Consider the following 14,889-nt stretch of genomic DNA (forward strand, 5'->3'; position numbering starts at 1 on the left):
GAACACAATAAAGGAAAAAATACAGTGTACAGTAAAATATTATAACATTTCCATTAATTTAATTTCCCACTAATATTAAGATGAACTGTAATCTGCTTTACTGAACACATTATGATGTTGTGTATAATAATTAAGGCTGTGATCCAACAAACACTTAGGCATATGCCTAACTTTAAGCATGTGGGTAGTTCCATTGTTTTCAATGGTATTGTGCATGTGTTTAAAGGAAAGGCATGTGCTGGATTTAAGGTATACTAAAGGAAGTACATAAAATCCTACTATTTGTTATGAGTTAGTTCACGCTTCTGAACTTTAGAATGGCCCTGTCTCTCACTAGGTGTATCATGTAACTTTTATATGTTTGTTTTGTAAATTTGGCCCATTATGGTATTTAAATTAGGGAAAGGCATTGATGTGCAGCCTGTTGCCAAATTGACCAAGTTCAGAGAAATGAAGCCGTCCTAACCAGAAAGCAACAATTCAGTTACATATTAGAATTGCCATACCTTTTGTGTTCCTTTTCCTTGTTTTCTTTCTCTCCAAATAGGTGAATGACCAATCCTAGTAAAAGGGATTGCTCCTTTTGTGTGTGTGCGTGTGTGTGTGTTAATCTTTTTTTTCTTTGAATGATGACATATAGAAAACTTTTCCCTTTGTTTTGGCTATCTGTTCTTATGTTCATAAAGTGAGACAAGGAAAAATAAGTTAACATTTTGCAGCAGGCATAAAGATAAAGGGGAATAGAGGGAAGAGGAGAGGAAGGAAGAAGTTACTGGCTTTTTGTTTCATAGAGCAGGAGAACAGTGCCAATGATGCTGAAGTTAATTTGTGTTGGAGGAGGAAAAGATTTTGATTGAAAACAATAGTATGTATTTTAATAACACACTTAATTAGCTTCCTAGAATTTGGCAGCAGGTTAAGGCATCAGGGACTAACTTCAATAAGGGAAAATGTGATGCATAGTGAAGTGGAAGGCCTGGAGTTCAGATACATTCTACATAATAGGCTTGTCCAGAAACAGTCTGTCTAAAATTTCAGATGAAGATTGGGTCTGGGAATCTAGCTACGATTGCTGTTTAAAAATATCAACATTTACCAATAGTTACTACACAGTGGTATCTGAACTAATCAGTTTCTCTATGCGTATGTGGTAACTGTATAATAACAGCTGGCAAGTGTTGATTTTATGGCTTCTACTGTATCTCCTTCTTAGACTAGTAGCAACTTGCTGGTGATACTGTGGTTATGTATGAGAAGATATTTACACTATTATCATCCCTCTTCTCAGGCTCTTACAATTTAAAAAAAAATCCTCGGGCCTGAAATTTCTCGTGCTTGTCTTTAATCCAAAAGGTTGTGAACTCTTTTTGAGAGGTGTGGGGCAGTGGGAGATCTCTTTAGAAGGTGAGGTTTGTTAAGGGAAACCTCAAAATTTAAATCTAGTCCATTTTTTTTAGTGTGTGAAATTAAGGCAGGTACAGTACCTGAAACTAGACACCCCTGCCAATTTTTGTGGTTTTACTGTTCACATTTTCCTGTTTTTAGTTTTAAGCCTGTTGTGTAAGACTCATATCAACAAAGGGGAAATGGCTGACTAAAGAATGAAACAGAAGCAGTAATATTTATTACACACAAAGCTATCAAATGAACTGAGTAAACAAACTCTTCCTAATGTGATTAAGTTGCTTGTGTCCCTTTTGGAAGCAATTTCCAAAATTATTTTTTTAATAATTAAAAAGCTTATTTTTAAAACTTCAAATTTGGTATTTGACATGTTTTATAGAAATAATATTGAAAATTGCATAGCATGCAGCAAGCTATGTTTTTATTACAGGCCTGAGCCCGTAAACATGCACATCCTTTACTTCAAGCATGTGAGAAATCCCATTGAAGTCAGTGGGACAATTAACATGCTTTAAGTTAAGCATGTGCTGAAATATTTGCAGGATTGAGGCTTATTTGTTTGACTTCTTACAGATCTCCTAGGTACAGCGCTGCATATATAATCATGGTCACCATGTAAATATCCAGATTTTTGCATATTGAATTACAGTAAACACAGTTGCATATGTCAGTTAAGGTGCTACTTCATTTGTGATATTGCAGAAATTGTGGATCCTGCAATATTAGGATTCCAACACAATTTTGCAAACATTTTGAGTATTCAGTTAGTGCAGAACTAACATTCAATGCCTGTAAAATATAAAAGGCTAAAGTGGCTGGACTCTATTTCTACAGTAGTTGTGTTAAGACTTTTATAGTTTTCTGAATTTTATATTGTACCAGTCACTATTTTTTTTTTTAATGAATGTACTATAGTTGCAGCATAACGTCTGGTTATCAAAAATAATTATCAGGCATAACATAATACTTAAGTTTTTATATCTTTCCAGCAAATTTTTCTTAAACAAGTAAGTCTGCTCTGGATTTTCCAAGTTACCACTATTAAAAGTCCATTATTACTTCTCTGCGATTTTTTCCATGTCTTGTCTGCAACTCAGCTGCAATTTTTGAAGATCACCCCACAATTCAAGTAGTCTTAATTATTATACATTTAAAATAAAATGCAGTTAGTGTATTTTATGAGAATGCAGTCATAGTTCCCTTTTTTCTTTTTAGTCTTCCATGTTTTTTTAAAAAGGTAAAGAAATATTAAATTCAGAAAACTGTTTTAAGGTGAAATCATGACTGAGATTTCTAACACAAGTATGGAAATTAAATTATCTTTTTCATAACACCTATGACTAAAGCACATTGCCCATATTAATGAATAAACACACAACATAGAATTAAACAAAATACTCCATATGTGAAAGAATGTAAGGTTAGGATTTTTGTAGGATTTGTAAAATGCACAAAAACCAGAAGCTGCAACGGTATATCCATTCTAATTTTGCTAAGTCTTTTTGGAGTTAGAATATTTTCTCTGTATAGCTATTAAATCATATTGACATTAGTTAGAGAAGAGATCAGATCAAATTAAACTGGGTTCCTTTAAGGTTAAAGGAAGTTATATTGTCAAAGTAGGCAACTTCAGAAATATTTTTCCCAGTGGTAGTTTCTGTGTTAAGCAAATTAAATGAAGATATTGCAGATTTCCAGGTAATTGGTATACACTGGCATTTATTTAATAAAATTTTGCTTAATTTATATGGAGGTTGTTCCAAACTGGACATGTGGTCTATTTAACAACCAAAACAGTTGCTGTACACCTCTTTGTTTAGGACCCTTCTTCTCATAGGCCTCATAGACACGTTACTCATCATGACTTTCAAGCCAAAAATTTTTTTTTTTCAAACACAGAACTCATGCATGTAAATTGTACTCTTCGAATCATTTATTTTATCTTACCATATCTTTATAGCTTCTCCTCTTATGGGTGCCCAAAGTTTTCCTAATCTGACTACAACTGGTACCACATCAACAGTGACCATGTCTACATCCAGTGTTACTAGCAGCAGCAATGTAGCTACAGCAACTACAGTTTTATCTGTTGGTCAGTCACTTAGTAACACTCTAACTACTAGCCTAACATCAACATCTAGTGAGAGCGATACAGGTCAGGAGGCAGAATATTCTTTATATGGTAAGTTTCATTTTTAAATGAACATAAGCAGTCCTCCCATTCATGATTTTCCTTTTCTTCCTTGCCTTTTTGATGATTTTTTGTTTAGTATTTTATTTACTGAACAGTGTTTGAGAGTTGAGCTGTTCGCCTGTCATTAGTTATGCAAGGCTGTGCTCATTCAAAGGAATTTTGATGTAATGGCAGTGTTTCTGTACATTTTGGGTTTTTTATGGTCTGAATCTCTCTTGCACTCTTATTGATTTTTTTTATTTAGGCATTTAAATATTATATTTGATTTTTTTTTTTAATTGGACCAATGAGTTTAATGTCTAAAACATTCAGTAAATAGGCCTGTTTTAAAATCAAACCACCTTCTTCTTTGTGTGCTAGATATGCTGATCCAGATTTTTAAAGGTCTTTAGGTATTGCTGTGCTCAGTGTTGTAATGCCTAACTGATTCAGGGTCTTGAATCACTTTTGAATATGAGATTTATGCTCCCAAACCAGTTAGGTGTTGCAATGCTGAGCGTAGGAATGCCTAAATTCCTTTAAAAATCCAGGCTATTGCCTTTTATTTCACAGATAACACATTTTATTCTATGAATGAATAGTGTGTATGGTTTCAGGAACCTTAAATACTAGAGTAATGTCAATAAATTGAATGGAATTGGGGCGGAGGGGGAGGGGAGGAATGATTAAGAGGATGGAACGATCTGATTTATGAGGAAAGACACAAAAGAACTTAAATACACAATACACATTGGATTGGCTAAATGATAACTATGGGATAGGATAAACAGTTAAAGGGTATAAATACTAAAATGGAAAAGGGAATTTAGGGTAGTCTAATGTGAGTGATACAGGAGCTAAAGGGATGAAATTGAGCCAAGGAAAATTTAGGCAGGTTATCAGGAAATACTTCCTGGCATAGTGGTTTATTAGACTGGGGAATAGTCTCCTAGGGGAAGTCTTGAAAGCTTCATCATGTGAGTAATTTAAAACTAAAATGAACAAAGCACTAAAGAATGTAGAGAGAAGTTTTGTCTGGGGCCCTGATTTAATGCCCATTGAAATCAATGAAAGAATTCCTGTTCACTTCAGTGGATTAGGCCCTTTAGAGAGGACTGGTCAGGATGTCTGGATATGCCTTTTCCCTTTCTAATTTCTTTTATTCTGTGATACTAAATGGAACCAGTGTCACTCAAATATCTATATGTTGACAAAAAAATTTGTTCTGACTAGGTGACTGGTCTTTAAAGCACACTGTATTCACTTGGGAGAGACTGATGTGGTAGTTGTCTTAGAATTCTTGATGGAGTCTTGGGAACAATGCAGTGATTGCTTGGATAGATGAACTTGTTTATTGCGCTCTGGTTGAGCCTCCATATGAGAGGTGTGGAAATATAAAGAAGGAATCAGAAAATATATATGCGATAAAAAACCCTCTTTAGTAGACTCTGGGAAGGGGGGAGGTTAAGGGTGAGCTGTATGCCAATACCAAGGCTTTTATTTAACTCTTATTATACATTTTATCTTTAAAAATGGTATTAACAAATATATTATCAAAAGGGTTCATTATATTATGTTATTTGTTATGGTTTGGAACACACACACATGTTAGTAAAAGTGATACCTTCCATTTGAAATTAGTTCTAAAAATGAGTTAAGTCGTTTCAGGTAGTAACCTCCCTGAGTACCACTACCAGTCTTTGTAGTTTTATGGTCCACATATTCAGACAAATACGAAAGACCCATGTAGAAGGGGAAATTGACTGTCTCTGTATATAAAATGCTATGAAATGTGTAATGCAAACTGAAACAGTAAAGGTTTTTTTTTTCTAATCTTTGTCAGTTACAATAATTTTAGATGTTACTTTTAACAAGTAGTTAAAAACACATACATGGCTAAACTTTTTTACTGTGTCCTTTGCACAGACTCCTGTTTCTTTGCCAGGTGTATTATCTTAGGTAGTTTACCTTTTTTTTTCTTTTCCTCCTTGTCATAGTATTCTTGGACTAGGTTTTAGCACTCTCCTCCTTAATAGTTATTTTGTTTAAATGCGATCTATTTTCATTCTTCTCTGCTTTCAGTTTTTAAAATTATTTCACTTTTTTTAGAGGAGTTCTTGTCTCTTATTTTATATATAGATTTTCTTGATAGCTGCCGGGCAAGTACTCTATTAGCAGAGTTAGATGATGATGAGGATCTCCCTGAGCCAGATGAGGAAGATGATGAAAATGAAGATGACAATCAAGAAGATCAGGAATACGAGGAAGTTATGGTACAGTGTATACCTACTGTACAAAAATACCTTCTTTTAAATAAATATGCATATTAAAAGATATATAAAAGATCCATAGATACGCTGGCAATGTGTGGACCTAGAATTAGCTTTTCTGTCCTTTAGAGCTTATATATTTATTTCCAGAGGGGTAGCCATGTTAGTCTGTATACAGCAAAACCGGGAGTCCTGTAGCACTTTAAAGACTAACAAATTTAATTTCTGCAGGCATAAGCGTTCGTGGGCTGTAACCCACTTTGTCAGATGTGGGTTACAGCCCGTGAAAGCTTATGCCTGCAGAAATTAAATTTGTTAGTCTTTAAAGTGCTACAAGACTTCTGTTGGTTTTTCTATATATTTATTGTAACTCTAAATAAGAGTACCCACCGCAGGATCTGGGTCCACTTGACAAATTTTTAAAACAATTCAGTATGAATGGATGTTGGCAATTACTCGCTAGCAGCCCTACGCCAGCAGCAGCATAAATACAGTAGAACCTCAGAGTTATGAATACCAGAGTTGTTACCCGCACACTAGGGCACCCCATCTTTTCCCCAATCCGTAGGGCTCAAGGCATAACCCAGTTAAGGCACCCCCATCCTTTCCCAATCAGTAGGGCTCCAGGGGAAGACATCTACTCTTACCTAATTCACACTCTAGGACTCAGGATCATCCATGCCCAGGCCCTAGGGTTCTGGGTGTAACCTGGTTAATTGAAGTACCCACCCTTTCCCAATTCGAAGAGCTCTGGGCATAATTCTCTGCCGATTTGCAGGATCTTTTACCAATGAAGGAACCTTCCACAGTAATATCCTTATTCTTTATTTATTAACAATTACCAAAACAAAATATACACACTAAGCATACAATGCTCACCACTCCCAATAAGGCAGATCAACATCTCTTGCTGGCCAATCAGGATTAGATCATCTGAGAACTCCAGCTTCTGCACAGTATGATGGGCAGAGTGTTGAGGTCTGGCAGCTCTGATCTTAGGTGTTGTCCTGAAGTTAGTTTCCAAGGAATTTTCTTTTGGACCTCAGTTTATATAGTTAAAACTTGGGTCCTGCTTAGCCTGTACCTTAACCAATTATTTTACACTAAAGTACTACAACACACCAATCCTAGCCCATTACGAAACAGTTATTTAATCAATCATATCCCACCACCTTAATTGATTTAAATAGTGCACACTTAGTTATGCAACAGACAGAAATAATCAAAGAGCCAGACAGAAATCATTCAGATAAACAATAGAGAAGTGGATACCATAAAGACAAAACAATAAGAAGTGTAGATTTTACAACCACAGCTGTTGAAAAGTAATTCCTTGCCAGACAAAATGCTATCAAACAAAGTTTTCTTTAAACATCTTAAGATCTGTTTCTTTCTCTGGGGGTGGTAGGTAATATTACGACAGTAGCACCTTTTTAACAGCCCGATATTCCATTGTCTTGATGTAATTTCAGCAATGTGAAGATGTGACTACATGCTACTTAGCTTATGGTGGCTGTCTCTCCTAATATGGCTGCTACTGCTTAGCCCAAGAACGAGGCCTCAGACCTTAGAGTTATGAACTGACAGGTCAACCACACACCTTATTTGGAACTGGAAGTATGCAGTTAGGCAACAGCAGAGACCAAAAAAAAAAGCCAGTACAGTACTGTTACATGTAAACTACTAAAAAATTATTTTTTGGGTGGGGGGGATTTCAGAAAAAGATTTGACAAGGTAAGGAAGCTGTTTCTGTGCTTGTTTCACTTAAGTTAAGGCGGTTAAAAGCAGCATTTTTCTTCTTCATAGTAAAGTTTCACAGCTGTATTAAGTCAATGTTCAGCTGTAAACTTTTGAAAGAACAACCATAATGTTTCGTTCAGAGTTACGAACAATCTCCATTCCTGCGAAGTTCATAACTCTGAGGTTATACTGTTGGGAATGGCGATTGCTCGTAACTCTGAACAAAACTTTATGGTTGTTCTTTCAAAAGTTTACAGCTGAACATTGACTTAATACAGCTGTGAAACTTTACTATGAAGAAGAAAAATGCTGCTTTTAACCGCCTTAACTTAAGTGAAACAAGCACAGAAACAGTTTCCTTACCTTGTCAAATCTTTTTATAAACTTTCCCTTTATTTTTTAGTAGTTTACATCTAACACAGTAGTGTACTTAATTTGGTTTTTTTTTTTTTTTTTTGGTCTTTGCTGTTGCCTGACTGCATACTTTCAGTCCCAAATGAGGTGTGTGTTTAACCAGTCAGTTAGTAACACTGGTGTTTGTGACTCTGAAATTCTACTGTAGTTTGCCTATGGAGTAATTCATATTTTCAGATGTATTGAGTCACTTTGATTTGATTGGGATTTGTGTGTGCTCACCATGTTTGTAACTCAGGCCTCTTAGATAGAATCATAGAATATTAGAGTTGGAAGGGACCTCAGGAGGTCATCTAGTCCAACCCCCTGCTCAAAGCAGGACTAACCTCAACTATATCATCCCAACCAGGGCTTTGTCAAGCCTCAGCTTAAAAACCTCTAAAGATGGAGATTCCACCACCTCCCTAGATAACCCATTTCAGTGCTTCACCACCCTCCTAGTGAAAAACTTTTTCCTAATGTCCAACCTAGACCTCCCACCCTGCAACTTGAGACCGTTGCTCCTTGTTCTGTCATCTGCCACCACCGAGAACAGCCTAGCCCCATCCTCCCTGGAACCCCCTTTCAGGTAGTTAAAGGCCGCTATCAAATCCCCCTCACTCTTCTCTTTTGCAGACTAAACAAGCCCAGTTCCCTCAGCCTCTCCTCATAAGTCCTGTGCTCCAGCCCCCTAATCATTTTGGTTGCCCTCCGCTGCACTCTCTCTAACTTGTCCACATCCTTTTTGTAGTGGGGGGCCCAAAACTGGACACAATATTCTAAATGCGGCCTCACCAATGCCGAATAGAGGGGAATAATCACTTCCCGTGACCTGCTGGCAATGCTCCTCCTAATGCAGCCCAATATGCCATTAGCCTTCTTGACAACCAGGGCACACTGCTGACTCATATCCAGCTTTTTATCCACCGTTACCCCCAGGTCCTTTTCTGCAGAGCTGCTGCCCAGCTCGTCGGTCCCCAGTCTATAGCTGTGCATGGGATTCTTCCTTCCTAAGTGGAGGACTCTGCACTTGTCCTTGTTGAACCTCATTAGATTTCTTTTGGCCCAATCCTCCAGTTTGTTTAGGTCACTCTGTATCCTATCCCTACCCTCCAGGGTATCTACCACTCCCCCAGCTTAGTGTCGTCCGCAAACTTGCTGAGTGTGCAATCTACCCCATCCTCCAGATCATTAATAAAGATGTTGAACAAAACCGGCCCCAGGACCGACCCCTGGGGAACTCCGCTTGTGACCGGTTGGCAGCTAGACATGGAGCCATTGATCACTACTCCTTGAGCCCTATGCTCTGGCCAGTTCTCTATCCATTTTATAGTCCATTCATCCAACCCATACTTCTTTAACTTGCCGATAAGAATACTGTGTGAGACAGTATCAAAAGCTTTGCTAAAGTCAAGGTATATCACATCCACCGCCTTCCCTACATCCACAGAGCCAGTCACCTCATCATAGAAAGCAATCAGATTGGTCAGGCATGACTTTAGGAACCTAACTTCAGGCATCCAAGTTTGACAGCATTGGCCTTACTGTTTTGTCTTTGGAGGTCTCCTTTAACATTTCAGTAATTTTCATGGGAATGCGTGAGCAACCGCTTTTGGCTAATTTAACATGTGCAAATTGAAGTATTTTCAAATCATAATCTATGTTCTTGGATAAGAGATCCTGTAAGGTTGTGCTTTCAGTGAAAACTTTGAAACTATTTCTAAATATAGATCACTAAATGCTTTCCATTTCATTATTTTGCTTGTCGTCTTGTATTTATGAATAAAATCGTTGGGAGTGGAAGGTGTCATTTGTAGTTACAAAAAATGTCAATCTGTGAATAGTATTCCCAAAATGTATTTAATAGTAGTATTTTCAAAGTGTAGATCTTGAAGCACTTTACAAAAATTGGTAGATATAGTTAACTCTCATTTTGCACTTGAAAAAAATGGAGGTTTTGATCTTGCTGAAGGTAACTCAAGAAGTCAGATCTTGGGAATAGAACCCCAATACTCCTTTTTAGTTACCTTTTAGTTTTACCTTTTATATAACTCTACCTTATTTTGTAACTAGTCTTTTTTGTTGAATGGTTGATCAAATGGTTTTTGTGTGGAATCTTCTTTCAACAGGAAGAAGAGGAGTATGAAACTAAAGGTGGCCGTAGAAGAACATGGGACGATGACTATGTATTGAAACGTCAGTTTTCTGCTTTGGTTCCTGCTTTTGACCCAAGACCTGGCCGTACTAATGTCCAGCAGACAACTGATCTAGAAATCCCTCCACCAGGTATGTTGGAAGAACCTTGAGGATAGTCTACACTGCAGTTAGACACCCATGGCTGGCTAGATATGCTGACTTGGGCTCGCAGGGCTCAGGCTGCACGGCTCTTTAATTGAAGTATAGACTACGGGACTTTGAGACCCTCCCACCTTGCAGTGTTGCAGAGCCCAGGCTGCAACCCGAGCCTGAAAGTCTACACTGTGATTAAATAGCCCCACAGGCTGAGGCCCGTGAGCCCAAGTCAGCTGGCACAGGCTAGCCGCTGGCATCTAATTTGCAGTGTAGATATACTCTGACAGTGCTTGTTCACATTGTAAAAGCGAGATATTGTAGGTCTTTTTCTTTTTATCTGCAGTGCCCAATAACTGGAAGAGAGTTGTGACTTCAGCCTGCAAGGAGTGTGCAGTCAATAGTCATCCTTAGTACAAACAAATTGAAAGGAACAGTATAAGGGGAAGATATTAAGGGTAGAGGGGAAAAATTAAGTGCATCTGGTTATTTAAAGGGAGGGATGTTGTCAGGTCCCTTGCAATGCTTTGCTAATATGGGAGAACCTGATAGTGAAATTGAACGAAAGAAATAAAATTAACCATTTTGCTTTCATTGTCAAGGCTGATAAATGTAAAAAGTAAACAACATAAATAAATCTAGATTGCAAAAATTCCTTTTAGCTATTGGTAACATAGATACATCATACTGTTTTTAATAGAATTTTTATCCTGACACTGTCCTGTTCAGATATAGACATTTAATATTAAAACAGTAAACTTGCTTATAAGGGCATATTATAATTAATATTAAATGTGTGTGGAGAGTACTTATGTTTCATGAATTTCGTGTTTAATTGTTTCTTAAATTATTTTACAATTACAGGTACTCCTCACTCAGAACTCTTGGAAGAAGTTGAGTGTACACCATCACCTCGTTTAGCTCTTACCTTGAAGGTTACAGGTCTTGGTACAACTCGGGAAGTAGAGTTACCCCTAACAAATTTCCGATCTACCATCTTTTACTATGTACAGAAATTACTGCAGCTTTCCTGTAATGGCAATGTGAAATCTGATAAACTTAGACGTATTTGGGAGCCAACATACACGTAAGAGATTATAAATATATGAATGCAACTATAATGGTTTTATTTGAGGATGACAGGCTAGGAAATTCCTGCAAAAATGCATGTTAAGATCTGTGACTACCGTTTTCTCACACGAAGCAAAGAAACTGATACCATATGCAACTAATAACTTGAGGGAGGGGAGAGGGATTTTGTAGCAATGTAGAATGGATCTGAAGAGGGTTGCTTCTGCCTGCTGCTTTTCTAAACATGCAATTTTGAAGGAGGTGCTGGGAAGTAATCAGCCTCCCTAATAAAATTGGGCTGCCATGGCCTATTAAGGGTGTGAGTCACTCAGTGGCCATACCCTGCTATAATATAGACTATATGTAAAAGAACCAAATATTTATTGCATTCTGTTGCTTGTATTTTTTTTTTTATCTGTTGTTTTATTGAAGATTCATCATCTGTGTTTTTTGTAGCACTCTGTAGAATTTGGTAGGGGCAGTTTTATATCTCTGATCCCATTAATGAAATTAGTACTCATTACAGTGAGGACGCTTTCCATTCCATGAACATGATACACCATTAATGATTGGATATGTTAGTACTTTGGTTTTCTTCTGAGTCCTTATCCCAGTTATCTATTCAGTGGTAGTGTATGTTCACTTACTTACTCTTACCTTGCATCCAAGAAGCTAACAGGTTTCTCTCTAAGCCATTTTCAGTATTGTTCTCTGAATGTGCTGCAATCAGGAAGTGTGTTTGTAGCAGGTGTAGACATACCTGAACTACTTTTGATCTAGCTAGCCTGACCTACATTTGATGCCTTCAGTCATGTGTTTCAGGGTATGTCTGTACTACATTTGGGAACTGTGATTGCAAAATTTGTGGAGGTAATCTGTGCTACCTTTGATATAGCTACATCAAAGTTTACTCAAGTAACAACAGCAGTGGCAATACAGGAGTCTGCACGTGCTAGCCCCGTCCCCCGGCAGGACTCTGGTACAGATGTGAGCAGCTGCCACAGCTTCACTGTCATTGTTACTTTAACTAGCTTTGATCTAGCTACATCAGAGGTAGCTTGAATATGTCTACATATGTTTCAATCACACTTCCTGATTGTAGTGTAAACATACCCTGAAATACATGACTGAAGGCATCCTAATGTAACCATATCTTTTCCCTACCTCTAGATAAATTCTGTCAGCGCTATTCTAGAGACCAGCATTTATAGGATCACTCAGGCCCCATTTAAGCAAATGGGACTTGTGTGCTTTGCCAAAAAGTAATGGCCTTACACTCATGCTTAGCTTAAAGCATGTGTTTAAGTGTTTTGCTGAATCAGGACACACTGACTTACTACCTGGAAGAACTGCTGCTACTGCTCTTTCGTAACAAATTACCTAAAATCAAGCAACTTCCAACAAAATGATAAAGTATAACTGCAGAATATAGAGGCTGTGCTAAGGAGTCTGAGTGAATCAATAGCATTATTTAAATATCTTCTGCTATTCTGAAAAGCTATTTAAAAATTAACACTAATATTTTTATGTTTAGAATCATGTACAGAGAAATGAAGGATTCTGATAAAGAAAAAGAGAGTGGGAAAATGGTAAGACTAATTTTGGTACTTTTATTAATGCTTACCTTTGTGTGGCTATTTAAGCAATAACAAAACAAAGTCATTGCAGTTTGTGAAATGCAACATTTTTTTAAAAACGCACTAACATCGTTCTTGGTTATTTAGAAGATATGAGTGAAAATTTTTGTAAATGCATGTTCCTAAAGAAAATGTGTATAATGCATGTGAAATCTTTAGGACTTTACAATCAGGAAAGACCAACATTTGGTGGTTCCTGTTGTAGGGTTGCTGGTCAATAGAGCATGTGGAACAGTACCTTGGCACTGATGAATTACCAAAGAATGACTTGATAACCTACCTGCAGAAGAATGCAGACTCAGCTTTCCTGCGTCAATGGAAATTAACCGGCACTAATAAAAGTATTAGGAAAAACAGAAATTGTTCTCAACTCATAGCTGCATACAAGGTATATGTCTGCATCTAAACATGGTGGTTTTTTTTTTTTTTGGTTGGGAATGGCTGTGTGCTTCATTTTGCAGCTTTGAAGGTTCTTGACGAGGAGGGGTGTGAAATATGACTGCAAAATTGCAGTATGGTTCATGTGCCGATATCAAATTTAGTATTTGCTAGCTCCATTTCTTTTGTATGCCTTCTTGTCAGGAGCATTATTAAAAAGTACTTCGATTGTAGTCTGGACCGATACAACTGTTTGTACTTTTAAAATGTTATATCTCTAAAAGGCTAAACACAGTAACCGTTCTTGTTCATAAAATGATTAATTGACTGATACACAGTTCTAAAAATACTAGTCTCTATATTTTCATTCTAATAACCCTTTTTACAGGATTTTTGTGAGCATGGATCAAAGTCTGGATTGAGCCAGGGAGCCATTTCCACTCTTCAGAACTCTAATATTCTTAGTTTGGCAAGAGAACAACCTCAGGCCAAAGCTGGTAGTGGTCAGAATTCCTGTGGTGTGGAAGATGTTTTGCAGTTACTCCGTATTCTGTATATAGTTGCAAGTGACCCTTACTCAATACGAATGTCTCAAGAAGGTATGTAAGTAGCCTAAAATGATTTATTCAACACTTTGCTGAAAACAAAATGAACAATTTCCGTTCATATTTTCAGAAGGAGATGAGCAGCTTCAGTTTAATTTTCCACCAGATGAATTCACAAGCAAAAAAATCACTACAAAAATTCTGCAACAGATTGAGGTACGCATAATATAAAGGCTATTATTTTAAGACCTTTTAATATTCTTGATTGCTTTGGTTGTCTGAAATTTAATAGCTGATTTGGTCATTTGAACTTCTGGATATTTTGCCCTTATTTGTCACATAGGTGAAAATGTATTGCCCTATTTTAAAAATCATTAACTTTTGTTAAAGCAATACAGTCTAACCAATTCAGATATAAAATGTGGTGGAAAAAGAGGAATCTAATAACATTAAAGATTGCATAAGTATTGTGCCTTCCAGCCTGTGAAAAATAAACCCACTGACCCTACTAAAATGGAAACATTTCCTAGTTGGCAGTCAATTTATAAGACTGTAATTGATTTTTCAAATTTGGGTCTTGATCCTGTAAACGCTTTACATTTTAAGCACATGAGTAATCCCACTGAAATTATTGGGTCTACTCACATGCTTAAAATCAAGCACATACATAAGTGTTTGCCTGATCAAGGTCTTATTTGTCACTTACATTTCAGTAAATCAAAAGGTTTGCTGTGCTAGCAATTCATCCAAATACACTGTGAAAGGCTAATGAGAGGTACTTAACCATCCTGAAGTGACCCCATGCTCAGGTCTGGATGTGTTTATAGTAGATGCAATCCCTGACTCAGAAATCTGTATAGATATACCTACATTGGAAGAGGTTTGCTCTGCCATAAAGAAACTGCAAAGTGGACTTGCTGCTGGACATGATGGCATAACTCCTGAACTTCTCAGGTACACCATACAGTCCATAAGTGTAGCATTACAAC

At 37.1% G+C, this 14,889-nt stretch overlaps 1 protein-coding gene across 13 annotated transcripts in view; it reads left to right on the top strand.

Moving 5' to 3' along the window:
• HECTD1 (HECT domain E3 ubiquitin protein ligase 1) overlaps nucleotides 1-14,889 on the top strand; it is a 115,772-nt gene that overhangs the window by 80,535 nt on the left and 20,348 nt on the right. For 11 of the 13 annotated variants that reach the window (XM_067534420.1, XM_067534403.1, XM_067534436.1 and 8 more), the window contains 8 exons: nucleotides 3,365-3,586; nucleotides 5,717-5,850; nucleotides 10,110-10,266; nucleotides 11,134-11,356; nucleotides 12,875-12,929; nucleotides 13,183-13,365; nucleotides 13,744-13,954; nucleotides 14,031-14,116. In XM_067534420.1, the coding sequence (XP_067390521.1) occupies nucleotides 3,365-3,586; nucleotides 5,717-5,850; nucleotides 10,110-10,266; nucleotides 11,134-11,356; nucleotides 12,875-12,929; nucleotides 13,183-13,365; nucleotides 13,744-13,954; nucleotides 14,031-14,116 (1,271 nt within the window). The remainder of the gene's footprint in view (nucleotides 1-3,364; nucleotides 3,587-5,716; nucleotides 5,851-10,109; nucleotides 10,267-11,133; nucleotides 11,357-12,874; nucleotides 12,930-13,182; nucleotides 13,366-13,743; nucleotides 13,955-14,030; nucleotides 14,117-14,889) is intronic. The other 2 variants (XM_067534468.1, XM_067534476.1) reach the window with 2 other exon arrangements.

This window comes from Emydura macquarii, unplaced genomic scaffold (assembly GCF_026122565.2).
Source record: "Emydura macquarii macquarii isolate MOO-44397 ecotype Brisbane River unplaced genomic scaffold, CSIRO-AGI_Emac_v2 contig_374, whole genome shotgun sequence".
Taxonomy (NCBI): domain Eukaryota; kingdom Metazoa; phylum Chordata; order Testudines; family Chelidae; genus Emydura; species Emydura macquarii.